The sequence below is a fragment of the Pseudophryne corroboree genome (genome assembly GCF_028390025.1).
Source record: "Pseudophryne corroboree isolate aPseCor3 chromosome 3 unlocalized genomic scaffold, aPseCor3.hap2 SUPER_3_unloc_6, whole genome shotgun sequence".
In the NCBI taxonomy this organism is placed as follows: domain Eukaryota; kingdom Metazoa; phylum Chordata; class Amphibia; order Anura; family Myobatrachidae; genus Pseudophryne; species Pseudophryne corroboree.
In genome coordinates this window covers 2,074,931-2,094,867 of record NW_026967552.1, presented here as the reverse complement: position 1 = coordinate 2,094,867, position 19,937 = coordinate 2,074,931, and the positions used below count along the sequence as shown (strand labels likewise).

Below are 19,937 nucleotides of genomic sequence, written 5' to 3'. Positions count from 1 at the left end.
CCACTTACACAGGCTGTGTGTGGTGACCCGTTACACTGAATAGGTGAGCTCAGGATACACTCTCATGCTTATTAGTTCCACTTACACAGGCTGTGTGTGGTGACCCGTTACACTGAATAGGTGAGCTCAGGATACACTCTCATGCTTATTAGTTCCACTTACACAGGCTGTGTGTGGTGACCCGTTACACTGAATAGGTGAGCTCAGGATACACTGTCATGCTTATTAGTACCACTTACACAGGCTGTGTGGTGACCCGTTACACTGAATAGGTGAGCTCAGGATACACTGTCATGCATATTAGTTCCACTTACACAGGCTGTGTGTGGTGACCCATTACACTGAATAGGTGAGCTCAGGATACACTGTCATGCATATTAGTTCCACTTACACAGGCTGTGTGTGGTGACCCGTTACACTGAATAGGTGAGCTCAGGATACACTGTCATGCTTATTAGTACCACTTACACAGGCTGTGTGGTGACCCGTTACACTGAATAGGTGAGCTCAGGATACACTGTCATGCATATTAGTTCCACTTACACAGGCTGTGTGTGGTGACCCATTACACTGAATAGGTGATCTCAGGATACACTGTCATGCTTATTAGTACCACTTACACAGGCTGTGTGGTGACCCGTTACACTGAATAGGTGAGCTCAGGATACACTGTCATGCATATTTGTTCCACTTACACAGGCTGTGTGTGGTGACCCGTTACACTGAATAGGTGAGCTCAGGATACACTCTCATGCTTATTAGTACCACTTACACAGGCTGTGTGTAGTGACCCGTTACACTGAATAGGTGAGCTCAGGATACACTCTCATGCTTATTACTTCCACTTACACAGGCTGTGTGTGGTGACCCGTTACACTGAATAGGTGAGCTCAGGATACACTCTCATGCTTATTACTTCCACTTACACAGGCTGTGTGTGGTGACCCGTTACACTGAATAGGTGAGCTCAGGATACACTGTCATGTATATTAGTTCCACTTACACAGGCTGTGTGTGGTGACCCGTTACACTGAATAGGTGAGCTCAGGATACACTGTCATGCTTATTAGTTCCACTTACACAGGCTGTGTGTGGTGACCCGTTACACTGAATAGGTGAGCTCAGGATACACTCTCATGCATATTAGTTCCACTTACACAGGCTGTGTGTGGTGACCCGTTACACTGAATAGGGGAGCTCAGGATACACTGTCATGCTTATTAGTTCCACTTACACAGGCTGTGTGTGGTGACCCGTTACACTGAATAGGTGAGCTCAGGATACACTGTCATGCTTATTAGTACCACTTACACAGGCTGTGTGGTGACCCGTTACACTGAATAGGTGAGCTCAGGATACACTGTCATGCATATTAGTTCCACTTACACAGGCTGTGTGTGGTGACCCATTACACTGAATAGGTGAGCTCAGGATACACTGTCATGCATATTAGTTCCACTTACACAGGCTGTGTGTGGTGACCCGTTACACTGAATAGGTGAGCTCAGGATACACTGTCATGCTTATTAGTACCACTTACACAGGCTGTGTGGTGACCCGTTACACTGAATAGGTGAGCTCAGGATACACTGTCATGCATATTAGTTCCACTTACACAGGCTGTGTGTGGTGACCCATTACACTGAATAGGTGATCTCAGGATACACTGTCATGCTTATTAGTACCACTTACACAGGCTGTGTGGTGACCCGTTACACTGAATAGGTGAGCTCAGGATACACTGTCATGCATATTTGTTCCACTTACACAGGCTGTGTGTGGTGACCCGTTACACTGAATAGGTGAGCTCAGGATACACTCTCATGCTTATTAGTACCACTTACACAGGCTGTGTGTAGTGACCCGTTACACTGAATAGGTGAGCTCAGGATACACTCTCATGCTTATTACTTCCACTTACACAGGCTGTGTGTGGTGACCCGTTACACTGAATAGGTGAGCTCAGGATACACTCTCATGCTTATTACTTCCACTTACACAGGCTGTGTGTGGTGACCCGTTACACTGAATAGGTGAGCTCAGGATACACTGTCATGTATATTAGTTCCACTTACACAGGCTGTGTGTGGTGACCCGTTACACTGAATAGGTGAGCTCAGGATACACTGTCATGCTTATTAGTTCCACTTACACAGGCTGTGTGTGGTGACCCGTTACACTGAATAGGTGAGCTCAGGATACACTCTCATGCATATTAGTTCCACTTACACAGGCTGTGTGTGGTGACCCGTTACACTGAATAGGGGAGCTCAGGATACACTGTCATGCTTATTAGTTCCACTTACACAGGCTGTGTGTGGTGACCGTTACACTGAATAGGGGAGCTCAGGATACACTCTCATGCTTATTAGTTCCACTTACACAGGCTGTGTGTGGTGACCCGTTACACTGAATAGGTGAGCTCAGGATACACTGTCATGCTTATTAGTTCCACTTACACAGGCTGTGTGTGGTGACCCGTTACACTGAATAGGTGAGCTCAGGATACACTCTCATGCTTATTAGTTCCACTTACACAGGCTGTGTGTGGTGACCCGTTACACTGAATAGGTGAGCTCAGGATACACTCTCATGCTTATTAGTACCACTTACACAGGCTGTGTGTAGTGACCCGTTACACTGAATAGGTGAGCTCAGGATACACTGTCATGCTTATTAGTTCCACTTACACAGGCTGTGTGTGGTGACCCGTTACACTGAATAGGTGAGCTCAGGATACACTGTCATGCTTATTAGTTCCACTTACACAGGCTGTGTGTGGTGACCCGTTACACTGAATAGGTGAGCTCAGGATACACTCTCATGCTTATTAGTTCCACTTACACAGGCTGTGTGTGGTGACCCGTTACACTGAATAGGTGAGCTCAGGATACACTCTCATGCATATTAGTTCCACTTACAAAGGCTGTGTGTGGTGACCCGTTACACTGAATAGGTGAGCTCAGGATACACTGTCGTGCATATTAGTTCCACTTACACAGGCTGTGTGTGGTGACCGTTACACTGAATAGGTGAGCTCAGGATACACTGTCGTGCTTATTAGTTCCACTTACACAGGCTGTGTGTGGTGACCCGTTACACTGAATAGGTGAGCTCAGGATACACTCTCATGCATATTAGTTCCACTTACATTGTGTGACCTTCCTGTTACAGTGATAAGCTGACCCCCAGGATATGTTCTCATGCATCATAACTAAGCTATTATGTGACAGCATTCCCCCAGCAGACCTTTCCCAGTAGTTATATCACAGACACCGTTTTATAGATGTGACGCGCAATTCTACTGACTTTATCAAAGATAATTTGCTCTTATTGAGACACAAACTGACAATTCTGAACTGTTAAAGTTTTAATGCTTTTAAATAAACTAAATGTACGGTTATCTTTGTCTGTACTAAGAACTATTGTTTATACCAAGGATTATCGGTTATCAGCAAAAGTTGTATTAAATTCAGGCGTCAAATGTAGATATATTTGTTCCAATATATATACATATATAGAGGGGTATGGAATGTGTGGGACTCAAACAATTACAGGCGCTGGAAAAAAAATTCTGTTTTCTTCCTTTCCTCACGTGTGGATGTTACCATAGGAGAAAAAATAATACAAATGTGTAATAAAGTTTTTAACTGCACATAAGTCTCTCTTGTTGCTATGCACTTTAAACAGCAAGGATAATGTTCGATTCTTTGAAGAGGCGTACCCCAACTCACTTTTCCACACAATGGGTTAAACCCATAAAAGTATCTTTTATCCACCACTGTGTCAGATAAAAATAAATCTGGTGATGAACCCTTATAACCACGAAGAATAAGCGTACTGCACTTACAGAAAAGGAGACTGGTTCAGCCACATAAAGGTTTCTTTCATGGATGACTTTCTATTCCTTTCTGCAAGGTGCTTTTTCCTCTCGTGTGGGTGTCACCATGGAAGAGAAGAATTGTATATATATGTGTGTAGTAACGTTTTTAACTAAATGAAATTATTCTTCGTTACTGTGTACATTCACACATAAGGAAGTGATAGTTATTTTACTGGAAAAGCGTACCCCATCTCACTTTTCACATAGAAGGTAAAAGCCGTAAAGGTATCTTTTATCCACCATTGAGTCAGATAAAAAGCAATCTAATGATGAGCCCTTTTGACCAAGAGGGATAAGCATACCTCACTCACAGAAAAAAGAGGCTGGTTCAGGCACATAAAGGTTTCTTTTGTGAGTGGCTCTCTATTTCTTTCGACAAGATGTCCAATCCTCTCGTGTAGGTGTCACCATAGAAAATAATTTGTATATATATGTGTAGTAATGTTTTTAACTAAACACCATTATTTTTTGCTACTGTTCACTTTCATATATAGGAAGGTGATGTTTATTTCAATGAAGAAACGTACCCCAACTCACTTCTCAAATAGATGATAAAAGCCCATAAAAGTTTATTTTATCCACCACTGTGTTAAAACCATGTCAGTCTGGTGGTGAACCCTTTAACCCAAAGGAATAGGCGGAGCTCACACAAAACAGAGCTGATAGAAGCACATAAAGGTTTCTTTTTGTGTTCAGTAGATAAATGTAAGGCGTACCCTACTCACAGAAGAGGTGGTTGTAATCAAGCACATCTGGGTTTCTTTGGGAGACTGAATGTGCTGGTCAAACAAGGCTCTCGTCTCCGTGCATAGGGGGTAATTCCAAGTTGATCGCAGCAGGATTTTTGTTAGAAAATGGGCAAAACCATGTGCACTGCAGGGGAGACAGATTTAATATGTGCAGGGAGAGTTAGATTGGGGGGGGGTTCAATCTGCAATCTAATTTGCAGTGTAAAATAAGGCAGCCAGTATTTACCCTGCACAGAAACAAAATAACCCACCCAAATCTAACTCTCTGCAAATGTTATTTCTCTGACGTCCTAGTGGATGCTGGGATTCCGTCAGGACCATGGGGAATAGCGGCTCCGCAGGAGACAGGGCACAAAAGTAAAAGCTTTAGGATCAGGTGGTGTGCACTGGCTCCTCCCCCTATGACCCTCCTCCAAGCCTCAGTTAGGTTTTTGTGCCCGGCCGAGAAGGGTGCTATCTAGGTGGCTCTCCTAAAGAGCTGCTTAGAGTAAAAGTTTTATTAGGTTTTTTATTTTCAGTGAGTCCTGATGGCAACAGGCTCACTGCAACGAGGGACTTAGGGGAGAAGAAGTGAACTCACCTGCGTGCAGGATGGATTGGCTTCTTAGGCTACTGGACACTAGCTCCAGAGGGACGATCACAGGTACAGCCTGGATGGGTCACCGGAGCCGCGCCGCCGACCCCCTTGCAGAAGGGAGTTATCCGAGTTAGTCAGAAACCTCCTAAAACCAGGAAAGGTGTCAGTGCATCGTTGCACAAGGGTCCTGGGAAAAATGGTGGCTTCTTACGAAGCGATTCCATTCGGCAGATTTCACGCAAGAACTTTTCAGTGGGATCTGCTGGAAAAATGGTCCGGATCGCATCTTCAGATGCATCAGCGGATAACCCTGTCTCCAAGGACAAGGGTGTTTCTTCTGCGGTGGCTGCAGAGTGCTCATCTACTAAAGGGCCACAGATTCGGCATTCAGGACTGGGTCCTGGTGACCACGGATGCCAGCCTGAGAGGCTGGGAAGCAGTCACACAGGGAAAAAAATTTCCAGGGAGTGTGGTCAAGTCTGGAGACTTCTCTCCACATAAATATACTGGAGCTAAGGGCAATTTACAATGCTCTAAGCTTAGCAAGACCTCTGCTTCAAGGTCAGCCGGTATTGATCCAGTGGGACAACATCACGGCAGTCGCCCACGTAAACAGGGCGGCACAAGAAGCAGGAGGGCAATGGCAGAAACTGCAAGGATTCTTCGCTGGGCGGAAAATCATGTGATAGCACTGTCAGCAGTGTTCATTCCGGGAGTGGACAACTGGGAAGCAGACTTCCTCAGCAGGCACGACCTCCACCCGGGAGAGTGGGGACTTCATCGGGAAGTCTTCCACAAGATTGTGAACCGTTGGGAAAGACCAAAGGTGGACATGATGGCGTCCCGCCTGAACAAAAAACGGGACAGGTATTGCGCCAGGTCAAGAAACCCTCAGGCAATAGCTGTGGACGTTCTGGTAACACCGTGGGTGTACCAGTCGGTGTATGTGTTCCCTCCTCTGCTTCTCATACCCAAGGTACTGAGAATTATAAGACGTAGAGGAGTAAGAACTATACTCGTGGCTCCGGATTGGCCAAGAAGGACTTGGTACCCGGAACTTCAAGAAATGCTCACAGAGGACTCATGGCCTCTGCCGCTAAGAAGGGACTTGCTTCAGCAAGTACCATGTCTGTTCCAAGACTTACCGCGGCTGTGTTTGACGGCATGGCGGTGGAACGCTGGATCCTAAGGGAAAAAGGCATTCCGGAAGAGGTCATTCCTACCCTGGTCAAAGCCAGGAAGGAGGTGACCGCACAACATTATCACCACATGTGGCAAAAATATGTTGCGTGGTGTGAGGCCAGGAAGGCCCCACGAAGAAATTTCAACTCGATCGATTCCTGCATTTCCTGCAAACAGGAGTGTCTATGGGCCTCAAATTGGGGTCCATTAAGGTTCAAATTTCGGCCCTGTCGATTTTCTTCCAGAAAGAATTGGCTTCAGTTCCTGAAGTCCAGAAGTTTGTCAAGGGAGTACTGCATATACAACCCCCATTTTGTGCCTCCAGTGGCACTGTGGGATCTCAACGTAGTTCTGGGATTCCTCAAATCACATTTTAAACCGCTCAAATCTGTGGATTTTAAATATCTCACATGAAAAGTGACCATGCTGTTGGCCCTGGCCGCGGCCAGGCGAGTGTCAGAATTGGCGGCTTTGTCTCACAAAAGCCCATATCTGATTGTCCATTCGGACAGGGCAGAGCTGCGGACTCGTCCCCAGTTTCTCCCTAAAGTGGTGTCAGCGTTTCACCTGAACCAGCTTATTGTGGTACCTGCGGCTACTAGGGACTTGGAGGACTCCAAGTTGCTAGATGTTGTCAGGGCCCTGAAAATATAGGTTTCCAGGACAGCTGGAGTCAGGAAAACTGACTTGCTGTTATCCTGTATGCACCCAACAAACTGGGTGCTCTTGCTTCTAAGCAGACGATTGCTAGTTGGATGTGTAGTACAATTCAGCTTGCACATTCTGTGGCAGGCCTGCCACAGCCAAAATATGTAAATGCCCATTTCAAAAGGAAGGTGGGCTCATCTTGGGCGGCTGCCCGAGGGGTCTCGGCTTTACAACTTTGCCGAGCTGCTACTTGGTCAGGGGCAAACACGTTTGCAAAATTTTACAAATTTGATACCCTGGCTGAGGAGGACCTGGAGTTCTCTCATTCGGTGCTGCAGAGTCATCCGCACTCTCCCGCCCGTTTGGGAGCTTTGGTATAATCCCCATGGTCCTGACGGAGTCCCAGCATCCACTAGGACGTCAGAGAAAATAAGAATTTACTTACCGATAATTCTATTTCTCGTAGTCCGTAGTGGATGCTGGGCGCCCATCCCAAGTGCGGATTGTCTGCAATACTTGTACATAGTTATTGTTACAAAAATCGGGTTATTATTGTTGTGAGCCATCTTTTCAGAGGCTCCTCTGTTATCATGCTGTTAACTGGGTTCAGATCACAGGTTGTACAGTGTGATTGGTGTGGCGGGTATGAGTCTTACCCGGGATTCAAAATCCTTCCTTATTGTGTACGCTCGTCAGGGCACAGTATCCTAACTGAGGCTTGGAGGAGGGTCATAGGGGGAGGAGCCAGTGCACACCACCTGATCCTAAAGCTTTTACTTTTGTGCCCTGTCTCCTGCGGAGCCGCTATTCCCCATGGTCCTGACGGAGTCCCAGCATCCACTACGGACTACGAGAAATAGAATTATCGGTAAGTAAATTCTTATTATCTGCCTCCCCTGCAGTGCACAGGGGCCCTCATTCCGAGTTGATCGGTCACAATGCGAATGTAGCAGAGTTACACACGCTAAGCCGCCGCCTACTGGGAGTGAATCTTAGCTTCTTAAATTTGCGACCGATGTATGCACAATATTGCGATCACAAACGACTTAGCAGTTTCTGAGTAGCTTCAGACTTACTCTGCCTGTGCGATCAGTTCAGTGCTTTTCGTTCCTGGTTGACGTCATAAACACACCCAGCGTTCGCCCAGGCACTCCCACCGTTTCTCCGGCCACTCCTGCGTTTTTTCCGGAAACGGTAGCGTTTCCAGCCACACGCCCATAAAACGCCGTGTTTCCGCCCAGTAACACCCATTTCCTGTCAATCTCAATGCGATCGCCGGAGCGATGAAAAAGCCGTGAGTAAAAATACTATCTTCATAGTAAATTTACTTGGCGCAGTCGCAGTGCGAACATTGCGCATGCACACTAAGCGGAATTTCACTGCGATGCAATGAAAAACACAGAGCGAACAACTCGGAATGAGGGCCATGGTTTTGCCCATTTGCTAACAAAAATCCTGCAGCGATCAACTTGGAATTACCCCCATAGTGTTCCCCAATAGTGGTGTATTAGTCAGAAAAAAAAAATTCTCACCCACAATGGGTCCACATGAAATGGATATAGTTTTTATTAAAAAGAAAACAAACAGATATTTTTTTTAAAAATTACAGAGTCTGAAAAGGTGGTAGCAGCAAGACTCTAACATAAAATACAAAAAAACAATCCAAAAAGCACAAGGTAAAATTTGCATGTACAGAAAATTAACTTAAAAAAGTTTTTGGTTAATACCTAAGTGGTATATTGGAATGGATCCACACTCTCAGCTGGTCGACATGTTTCTGCCTGTCATAGGCCTTAATCAAGACTTATGTGCAGTTAAAAACTTTATTACACATTTGTATTATTTTTTCTCCTATGGTAACATCCACACGAGAGGAAAGGACGTCCTGTGGAGAAAACAGGATTCTATCTACACAGTGGAGTGGAATCTACCCTAGAAACACATTAAGTATTTAAAAATGTTTCCAGCGCCTGTAATTGATAGAGTCCCACACATTCTTTATCTTTAATTTGTACAATCTTTGAATCATTGGTGAGGAGCATTTGTGGTGAATCATTCTGCGGGCGGCTCCTAGTGCGCCATTTATTGCGGTTCACAAAATTCTCTTTTCCAACCATTGTCATATATACAGGGGTGTAGCGAGGGTGGCTCCGGTGGAGTGCGAGCTCTGAGGGCGCACTGCCACCCCCTTCCGCGGGCCACTGTGCTGGCAGCCGCAGAGTAGGAGAAGCAGTGGCGGCGCACACTAACTTGGAGACTAGGTAGGGATCAGGGCAGGCCAGAGGTGACAGCTGGAGACAATGACAGGCGGAGAAACGCGTCAAGTGTGACCCCTGCCTATGTGGACATAAGTAATCTTGAAAGCAGCCTTCACCTCTCCTAGTGCCGGTGAGAATCTGTGCGACCGCGCTCATCACGGGCCAGCGTCCAGCTGATAGCAGAGCCTGCAAACTTACTGCAAAAATGTTGTGGAAAAAAGAAATGGGAGCGCTGAATGAGTCTAATATATAAATTTATCAATAAAATGGTGTTTTAATAAACACATTATTAAAAATAAAATACACGAAATAGCCTAATAAAACATTGAAACAGTATAATGGTGAAAAATCACATAAGTGTATATAAATGAATAAGTAAATAAGACTGCAATATATCTCCTGAACCGATGTATGTAAAGAAAGTCTTATAGACCTTGATTAAAAGATGCACTGATGCTTCATAGAATTCATCCGTGCGTCCACGAACTGAAATAAGTGTAGGTGGGAGACTGATAAGAGGTACCTCTGTTGGAAATCACTTGAAATGTACGGTCTCTCCTCTCCTTATGCACATACAAGCCTCATTGGCGGACAGTGTCCCAATGTTGGAAATGCGGACACCGGCGCTGTATTAATGTGTAATGATACTTCATTTCATTTCCTTCTGATGAAACGGCCAGTGCTGCAGGCCGAGAAACGCGTTAAGGTACTCCATTGACGGAATCCACCTGACTGCCATATTCTCCTGACACCTTTAGAGTTGTATACACTGAGTGGAGCTTAGCCGCAATCAACGGATATTTTTCCAGCGGCTAGATAACCTGCCTTCCCTCTACACTGTGGCGTTGCACATCCAGATTGGTACAGCGCTTACAGCGGAGAAGTATAGCCGCAAACAAACGGATAGTTCACCAGCGGCATGACCAGCTGTACTCCCATTGCATCGAGCCGCTGCATACCCGGCTCAGTACAGCAATCTCAACGGAGAGGCTCCTCCATCAGGTGATACACTACAAGAGAATTTGATTCCTTTATACCATTACCATCGACTCATTGCACATTAATACAGCGCAGGTGTCCGCATTTCCAACATTGGGACACTGTCCGCCAATGAGGCTTGTATGTGCATAAGGAGAGGAGAGACCGTACATTTCAACAGTGATTTCCAACAGAGGTACCTCTTATCAGTCTCCCACCTACACTTATTTCAGTGGACACTTGTTAAATTGTGGATATGGCACATCTTCACTAAGAACTCTCACTTGCACTGTATGTACTAAACGGGGACGCCCGTCAGAACATATACAGCTGGCATTAGCAGTTTTTTCAAAGGAGACCGTTAATCATTCTGACTTTAATTTGTAAATTTTAGCGTGTCTACCATCAAGAGACATTGCCTAGTTTATACATCACAACGCTGTCCCAGCGGGAGGATTCAAGCCATTGTGAATTTCTGTGTTACCTATCCCTCTAGATATGTCTGGGCTGTGAGTTATACAGTGATTTCATAGAGTTCTCAGGAGGCTGCGTATATCAGTGTGGTTATTGAGTGTATAAATGTGCATTGTGGAGAAAACTTGTATCACACAACCATATGATACATTGCTTCAATTAGAAGAGAAAGAAATATATCTGCTAGTGGAACCACTGTGTTAGCAGCACTAGTTATTGTAGGGAGGTTGCTTTAAGGTCCACATGAATTATTTATAGATTAGGGGGTATCCAATAGATCATGTGATATTGTTTTTAATGAACTTTTAAGAAAAAGCCTTTATTTTGTACAGCGCTTTCTATTTATTTTTATGTTTTTGTAATACTTTGGGAATCAACCCTTTGGGAGCAGCAGTCGTCAATAAGGCGAGGAGAATTACTTGGTATATACTAGCAGTCCTCAATAAGGCGAGGAGAATTACTTGGTATATACTAGCAGTCCTCAATAAGGCGAGGAGAATTACTTGGTATATACTAGCAGTCCTCAATAAGGCGAGGAGAATTACTTGGTATATACTAGCATTCTTGGAAGTTAGGACAGCGGACACATTTTAGCTTAGCGCTTTTTTCTAGTTTGATTTGGCACTCCGAGATTAGACATTATGGCATAATTAGACGGGAATATAAAACAGAATTAATAAAAGAAGCTATAATGCAATAAATAAATGCAAACAAAAGCTTTTATTATGAAATACAGGGGAGTATCCGCACCATATAGATGTAACATACAACAAACCACCGCAGATGGAACCCGGGTGACTCTAATGCACATGGTAATGTACAGGGTATATATGGACAGGATCTTGTATCAGAAAACACTCGGCACTCCTGATCAAGATGAGTGTCTGCAACAAGTTAGGCAAACTACAAGTGAAAACACGTTCCAATGGCCGCCATATTGTCGTGCAGCAATACAGATTGTGCAAACTGGTATTACACATTCACATTTACACAAAGCACAAGATACAAAATAAACAGCAGAAAAAAGACCTAAGCATTTGGGATGTATTATTTAGGAAGTAAATAGAGGTACATTAATGAAAAGCGTGAGTAACAGTCATCAGTCTGCTTGTGAAGGTCTCTAGAGTGGAGGCCTCTTGGACTGTGCAAGGCAGTGAGTTCCATGGTCAGGGCTACAAAGCTAAACGTCAACCCATAAATGAATGACAGGAGATTTTTGGTACTACTGGTAACAGTCCTTTATCTGTAGAAGCCAGCAAGCAGGGCAGTAAGGAGGCAGAAGCTGCTTCTAGTACCTTGGACCATGTAATGTTGGGCTGGGAAGGTCAGTTAGCCAATTATGAAATAGATTTGTCATCTTACAGGCAGCCGGTGAAGGGAGTAGAGAATGGGTGTTAGGAGGCAGGAACGGGCTGGTTAGGTAACAGCTTGGCTGCTGCATTCTGTACTAGCTGCAAGCTCTGTAATTCTTTTGCTGGGTGACCCAGGTAGATGGCATTGCAGTAGTCTATGAACTTCTGAGGGAATCAAGTGCCTGATTCTGGCTATGGTCCACAGATGGAAGAATGAGGATTTGTATGTGGCAGATACCTGATGTATGTGTCAGCCACAAACCAGGACAACACAAAGATTCAGCACATGTTTAGTATTTTGCAATTCTGAACACCAAAGCAAAAATCCAGATGGTTGGTAAAGCTGTAGTCTTGTCCTTTGTTGGTGAGCTTCTATTATGTTTCACAAAGACTGAGTCACAGCCAACTGGTATCATCCACCCCTGGCGCTCAGCTAGACAACCATTTAGGATTGGTATTCGGTTCTCAGTACATGGAGCAAAAAGCAGGTCATCAGCATAGCAGTAGTAGACCAGGCCATGACGTCTGATTATATCACCCAGTGGTAGCATGTATATTTTATAAAGCATAAGAGATCGGATTCACCCTTGAGGAACATTGGACGGCAGTGATAATTATACTCCAGAAGATGTAAATGGTTCCGTACTTGGGTAATGTCTAATATGTTCAACAAGAGCAGATTTATTTCTCTCACAGCATGAAAATGGCTTCTCATCTGTGAAATCGCTGATGTTTAACAAGAACTGATTTCCGTGCAAAACATTTCCCACACTGAGAACAGGAAAATGGCTTCTCACCTGTGTGACTCCTCTGATGTCTAACAAGATGTGATGTCGATGAAAAACATTTCCCACACTCAGAACAGGAAAATGGCTTCTCACCTGTGTGACTCCTCTGATGTCTAACAAGATGTGATGTCGATGAAAAACATTTCCCACACTCAGAACAGGAAAATGGCATCTCACCTGTGTGACTTCTCTGATGTATAACAAAATATGATTTGTGTGCAAAACATTTCCCACACTCAGAACAGGAAAATGGCATCTCACCTGTGTGACTTCTCTGATGTATAACAAGATGTGATGTCGATGAAAAACATTTCCCACACTCAGAACAGGAAAATGGCTTCTCACCTGTGTGACTTCTCTGATGTATAACTAAATGTGATTTGTGTGCAAAACATTTCCCACACTCAGAACAGGAATACGGCTTCTCACCTGTGTGACTTCTCTCATGTCTAACAAGAGCTGATTTCTGTGTAAAACATATCCCACACTCAGAACAGGAATATGGCTTCTCACCTGTGTGACTTCTCTGATGCATAACAAGATGTGATGTCGATGAAAAACATTTCCCACACTCAGAACAGGAAAATGGCTTCTCACCTGTGTGACTCCTCTGATGTCTTCCAAGATGTGATGTCGATGAAAAACATTTCCCACACTCAGAACAGGAAAATGGCATCTCACCTGTGTGACTTCTCTGATGTATAACAAAATATGATTTATGTGCAAAACATTTCCCACACTCAGAACAGGAAAATGGCATCTCACCTGTGTGACTTCTCTGATGTATAACAAAATATGATTTGTGTGCAAAACATTTCCCACACTCAGAACAGGAAAATGGCTTCTCACCTGTGTGACTTCTCTGATGTATAACAAGATGTGATTTCAGTGCAAAACATTTCCCACACTCAGAACAGGAATACGGCTTCTCACCTGTGTGACTTCTCTGATGTATAACAAGAGCTGATTTCTGTGTAAAACATATCCCACACTCAGAACAGGAATATGGCTTCTCACCTGTGTGACTTCTCTCATGTCTAACAAGATATGATTTATATGTAAAACATTTCCCACACTCAGAACATGGAAATGGACTCTCACCTGCCTTAGCTGTCTGATTGGTAATACGCTTTGTGTTCTGTGTAAAACATTTGGCATCTACAGAACAGGGAAACACTGAATCTACTCTCAGAGCTATAACAGATGCACCAATATCAGAGTGATCAGGAGAACATTCCCCAGGATCAGGGGGATCAGCTGATAGAGCTGGATGTATAATTGGGGTAATGGGGTTAGCTCCTGGAGAATCCTGTCTACTGTCGTTATCGGTTATTTCAGAATCCAGGGATAACATTAGATGTCCTTCTGAGATGTTCCTGCTTGTGTGCCCATCTGCTGGAAATAAAATACATTAATATATAAAATGAATAGACAATACACAGGGTGTTACAGGACACAATATATAATTCTATAACTGACATGTTTTACCTGAAATCATTGCTTTTATGTTTATTAAAAAACAAAAAAAAGCTAGGATGCTTAGACTGGAGCTTGATCAACACTGAACGCTCATGTGGGATTACTAGAGGTGACATGGACGCTCATGTGGGAGTACTAGAGGTGACAAATGCAAAATCATGCACTTGGGTCTCAAAAATCCAAAGGCTAAATATAGTATTAATGGCACTATACTGGAAACTACTGAGGAGGAAAGGGATCTAGGAGTCACTATTTCAGATGACTTAAAGGTAGGTAAGCAATGTAACAAAGCAATGAGGAAGGCTAGTCAGATGCTTGGCTGCATTGGGAGAGGAATCAGCAGCAGAAATAAATAAGTAATAATGCCATTGTATAGGTCATTGCTACGGCCTCATCTAGAATACAGTGTTCAATTCTGGAGGCCATATCTTCAAAAGGATATTAATACATTAGAAACTGTACAAAGAAGGGCAACTAAAATGGTGCATGGCCTACATCACAAAACATACCCAGAAAGACTAAGAAATCTCAATATGTATAGTTTGGAGCAGAGAAGGGAAAGGGGGGACTTGATAGAAAACTTTCAAATATACCAAGGGTTTTAACAAAATCCAGGAGGGAAACATTCTCCAAATGAAGAGAAGCAATAGGACACGGGGACATGCACTGAGACTGGAGGGGGGGGGGGGGGGGTTCAGTGGAAATTTGCGGGAAAATTACTTCACAGGAACGGTAGTGGACAAGTGGAATAGCCTCCCATCGGAGGTGGTAAAGGCTAAGACAGTAGAGCAATTTAAACATGCATGGGATAGACAAAGGATATCCTTACAAAGAAATAAGGATCAAACAAGGTTAGAGATAAAAATAATGTAAAAAAAAAAAAAAGGGGGCAGACTAGATGGGCCAAGTGGTTCTTATCTGCCGTCAAATTCTATGTTTCTATGATATGGACGCTCATGTGGGACTACTAGAGGTGACATGGACGCTCATGTGGGATTACTAGAGGTGACATGGACGCTCATGTGGGATTACTAGAGGTGACATGGGCGCTCGTAGGTTTACTAGAGGTGACATGGGCGCTCATGTGGGATTACTAGAGGTGACATGGACGCTCATGTGGGATTACTAGAGGTGACATGGACGCTCATGTGGGATTACTAGAGGTGACATGGACGTTCATGTGGGATTACTAGAGGTGACACGGACGCTCATGTGGGATTACTAGAGGTGACACGGACGCTCATGTGGGATTGCTAGAGTGGACATGGATGCTCATGTGGGATTACTAGAGGTTACATGGACGCTCATGTGGGATTACTAGAGGTGACATGGACGCTCATGTGGGATTACTAGAGGTGACATGGGCGCTCATATGGGATTACTAGAGGTGACATGAATGCTCATGTGGGATTACTACAGGTGACATGGGCTTTGCAATAATAAAACAGCAAAGAAGAGAAAGTGCTGTCCTGTTTGCGCAATAATAATAGGATTTTAATATACCTACCGGTAAATCCTTTTTTCGTAGTCCGTAGAGGATGTTGGGGATGCATCAAAGACCATGGGGTATAGACGGGTCCTGTGGAGCCTTGGGCACTATAAAATTTGAATAGTGTAGGTTGGCTCCTCCCTCTATGCCACTCCTCCAGACCTCAGTTTAGGAACTGTGCCCGAGGAGATGGACAACCTCGAGAGAGGATACTACAAAATTGTGTGGTGAGATTTCACCAAATCACACTGAATTTATAACATGCAACCACATGTAACTCAATGAAAACATGTCAGTATACATGACCAAAGAGTGGCAACAAATGCTGCCATTACTGAACAAGTAACAACCGTGCAGGAAAACATCAGCACTGGGCGGGCGCCCAACATCCTCTATGGACTACGAGAAAAGGATTTACCGGTAGGTATATTAAAATCCTATTTTCTCTTATTTCCTAGAGGATGTTGGGGATGCATCAAAGACCATGGGGCCTATACCAAAGCTCCCACTAGGGGAGGGAAAGTGCTGATGTACCCTGCAAACTAATTGACCCAACTGGAGGTCATCAGAGGCTAAAGTATCAAACTTGTAGAACTTAGCAAATGCGTTTGATCCTGCCCACGCAACTGCTCAGCAAATTTGTAGTGCCGAGACACCTCGGGCAGATGTCCAGAAAGAGCCCACTATACGAGTAGAGTGATGCTTTACCGATTTAGGTTCCGGCAAACCTGCCGCAGAAAACATGCTGAATAGTACATTCGATCCAGCGAGAAATAGTCTGCTTAGAAGCGGCACACCCAATTTTAATCGGGATCAATGCTCTTCACATATACCTTCAAAGCCCGGACCACGTCCAAGGACTTACTGAAGTAGAAATGTCAGTAGCCACTGACACCACAACAGGTTGGTTGATATGAGAAACCGACACAACCCGTGGAAGGATTTGTTGACGCGTCCTTAGCGCAACTCAAAATTCATGAAAAAACAAAGAGGGCTCTTGTGGGATAAGGCCCCGCATTCCAACACCCGCCTTGCGGATGTCAATGCTAACAAAGTGATCAGCTTTCATGTAAGAAACTGAAATTCTGCCTCTCATAAAGGTTCAATGAATCTGAATGCAGGACTTGTAACATAACAGCAACATCCTATGGCTCCGTAGGAGGCACACAAAAAAAAGAGGCTGTATCCACAGAATCCCTTTCAAGAAAGTCTGCACCGCAGGAAATGCAGCCAATGGTTTCCGGAAGAAAAAACAAACAAGGCCGAAAACTGAACCTTGAGCAAGCCTAATCGTAGGCCCACAACCACACGGGACTGTGGAAAGAGAAGGAAAAGACCTAAGTGGAACCCCACTAAAGGAAGTTTCTTGGACGTACACCAAGACATCTTTCCTCCAATAACTATGGTAAAGTCTTGACGTGACTCCATCCCCTGCCTGAATAGCATAGGGATGACTTTGCTCGGAATACCATTCCGAGCTAATATCAGCCGCACAACTTCCATATCATCAAACTGATATGCGGTAAGTGTTTATTAAGAACTGACCCCTGCATACGCAGGTCCTTTTGATGATGCGGAAGCCTTCAAACCTTAGGAAGTAACCTGAGAGCCTGAAAACAAGCTCTCCTTGGCCGTCCCAGGGCAATGAGGGACGCTAGATTTTATGTTCCATTAAGTGTAACTGGAGAGAACACCTCCACTGACTAAACGCCCCTGGAACCAACAGAGGGCTGACTGCCACTGAATGTGGGTTTGTTCTGGAACCCAGTGTTCAAAACTTTATTTTGAGATAAAACATTCGTTCCACCCTACAGAGGAACGTACCAAATGTTTTAGTTTTTTGACGTAAACTATGTCAGTCCGACCTTCGTTACAGAATGCTTGTGCGAAGAAGTCAGACAAGTCGTGGAAGTTCTCCCCTTGCGCGAATGTCTGTCAAACTTTCTCCTGAGAGAGGAGGATCCAGGTCCGGCTTCTGAACCTGCGTTCCTCGAGTAGATGGAACCATTTTACCCCTTTTCATGGAATGAAATCTAGGTGGAAGCTCAACGGCGTGCTCACTGTTACATCCCAAGATGTGCTCTGAACACTTGTCCTAGAGATTTCGCTAGAAGAACTCGTTCTGGAATCGTTAAATTACGCCACAGCAGTGCTGTGAGATATTATGGGATTAGGGAAGATGTGAACATCTGGACAAGGATCCTCTGCAACTACGAGAGGCCTAAGAACCTCCGGAACTGATCTAACAGTGTCGCATTGCCAACCATATGTAGGTATGAAGCAAAGGTCAAGTGGGAAGCGGGCCTAGCCCCGCCAGTCGTAGAGACTGCCTTTCCAAATGGAAATCAGAGATTTAGTTTCCAAATTTCTTTTGATAATTCCGCCAGGTGGGAGCCAGTTAAGTCATTGACTTGCAACCGTAGGTAATGCATACCCGTAGCGGATCCCTGTCTCCCACCTGAGTGGACTTCCAGGGGGAAGCGTCATGCGAAAATAGTAGGTGGAACAGATGTCATATTCTGTTCCTGCCCCTCCTTTCCTGAAAAAAAGGCGGGGACCACGTGACCTTACCGTTATCCGGCCCCTAGGGTCAAGAAAAGAGCATCCCTACCAATCGAACATTTATATACATATATAAAATTCTAACAGAGGTCCTGCATACTTTCCAATAGTACTGGAAACCCATGCACCCACAATAGGTGGCCTGAAGACAGTTTTACTGGCCGAGTATATAAATGGGAGTGTAGGCTCAAGTATGCGGCCAGCCTGTTCTTTCAGTGATGCTGAACCGGGGACGGGTCAGGTAATAGTAATCTGATAATCTGGACACAGCGGTGTGCACCACAGGAGAAATCCCCCAATATGTCTTATCCTTTTCAGGACACGGCTAAGCCGTGAAAATACCCTTAAGAATCAGGACTTATGTGCCTGGGATTTTCCAGGTGTGTTCAAACATAGCATCAGAAATAGGGGATGTTATCACAGGCTTCGTATTTATAGTAAAATAATCTCTCATCTCCTGTACAGGAGTGTAACAGCGATTTCTAACTCTTCCCCGAAGTTTGCATCATAGTTTGAATACACTTTGCTAGGATAGCATTCTGTCTACAGATCCCCTCTCACGTCCCCGTGTCGACATCTGACGACTTGCATTATACGTGTAAAAGCACGCTTCGAGGGACATGAGGGGTCTAAAGAAGTTTTCAAATTGTATAAATATATCATTCAACTGAGAAATTATAAACTTAACTTCTGTAAATCCTCATCATGGGGACCAGGAGACATGATACCGTCCTGTCTTACTGACATGAAGCAATAGCTGAATTACATTCTGCATTGACTGACGTATATATATATATTTTCCTTATAGACATGATATACTGTAATGTTACACATACACAGATACACAGTTTGTATACTGATTTATCAGATTAATAGGACAGGAATTCATACAGTCCACATTCTCTGATATACTCTTTAGACTGATAATGTGAACTTTCACCCTCATACCAAGACGGTCTGCAACATTTACCTCAGAGAATAATCAGATCAATACAGAAGTATGAACCAGCCACATACCAGCGCTACTAGAAACTTTTTTTATAACCTTCTACTGAATTAAGTAATACATTAACATCATCCCAAAATACATCCCCCTATACTTATAACACCCTGTTACCAGTGAGTTATGAGCAGCGGTGCAAGTATGCGGGTACGGGCAGGAACGGCGTACCCTTAAGAATTTAGCCGTGGGTATGCCGTACCCACACCGACGGGCTGCCACTCCTCTTCCCTCCCTGCCTCTGCTGCTCCCCGCACCACCGCTGATGTGAGGGGAGGAGAGTGCAGCCTGCGCCTCTCCTTCCCCTCAGTCTCCGGCGGGTACAGGTGCCTTTATTCAAGTCAGCGCTGCCCGTGAGCCAATCAGAGCTCGCGGGACCGATCCTCCCGAAGAAGTAAGGGCCATGGATCTTCCAACAGAAGATCCAGCAGATACGCATACCAACCCCTCCTTGGTCTGTCCCGAGCAATGAGGATTGCCAAAACCTTTATTCTTCTTACAAGTTGAAGAACTCTTGG

The 19,937-nt window shown here is 44.5% G+C and overlaps 1 protein-coding gene across 1 annotated transcript in view; it reads right to left on the bottom strand.

Annotated features, from left to right (window-relative positions):
• The window catches only part of LOC134984503 (zinc finger protein 585A-like), a 593,603-nt gene that overhangs the window by 75,367 nt on the left and 498,299 nt on the right, over window positions 1-19,937 (bottom strand). Inside the window, exon 7 of the mRNA XM_063950074.1 lies at window positions 12,846-14,281. Coding sequence (XP_063806144.1) covers window positions 12,846-14,281 — 1,436 coding nt within the window. The remainder of the gene's footprint in view (window positions 1-12,845; window positions 14,282-19,937) is intronic.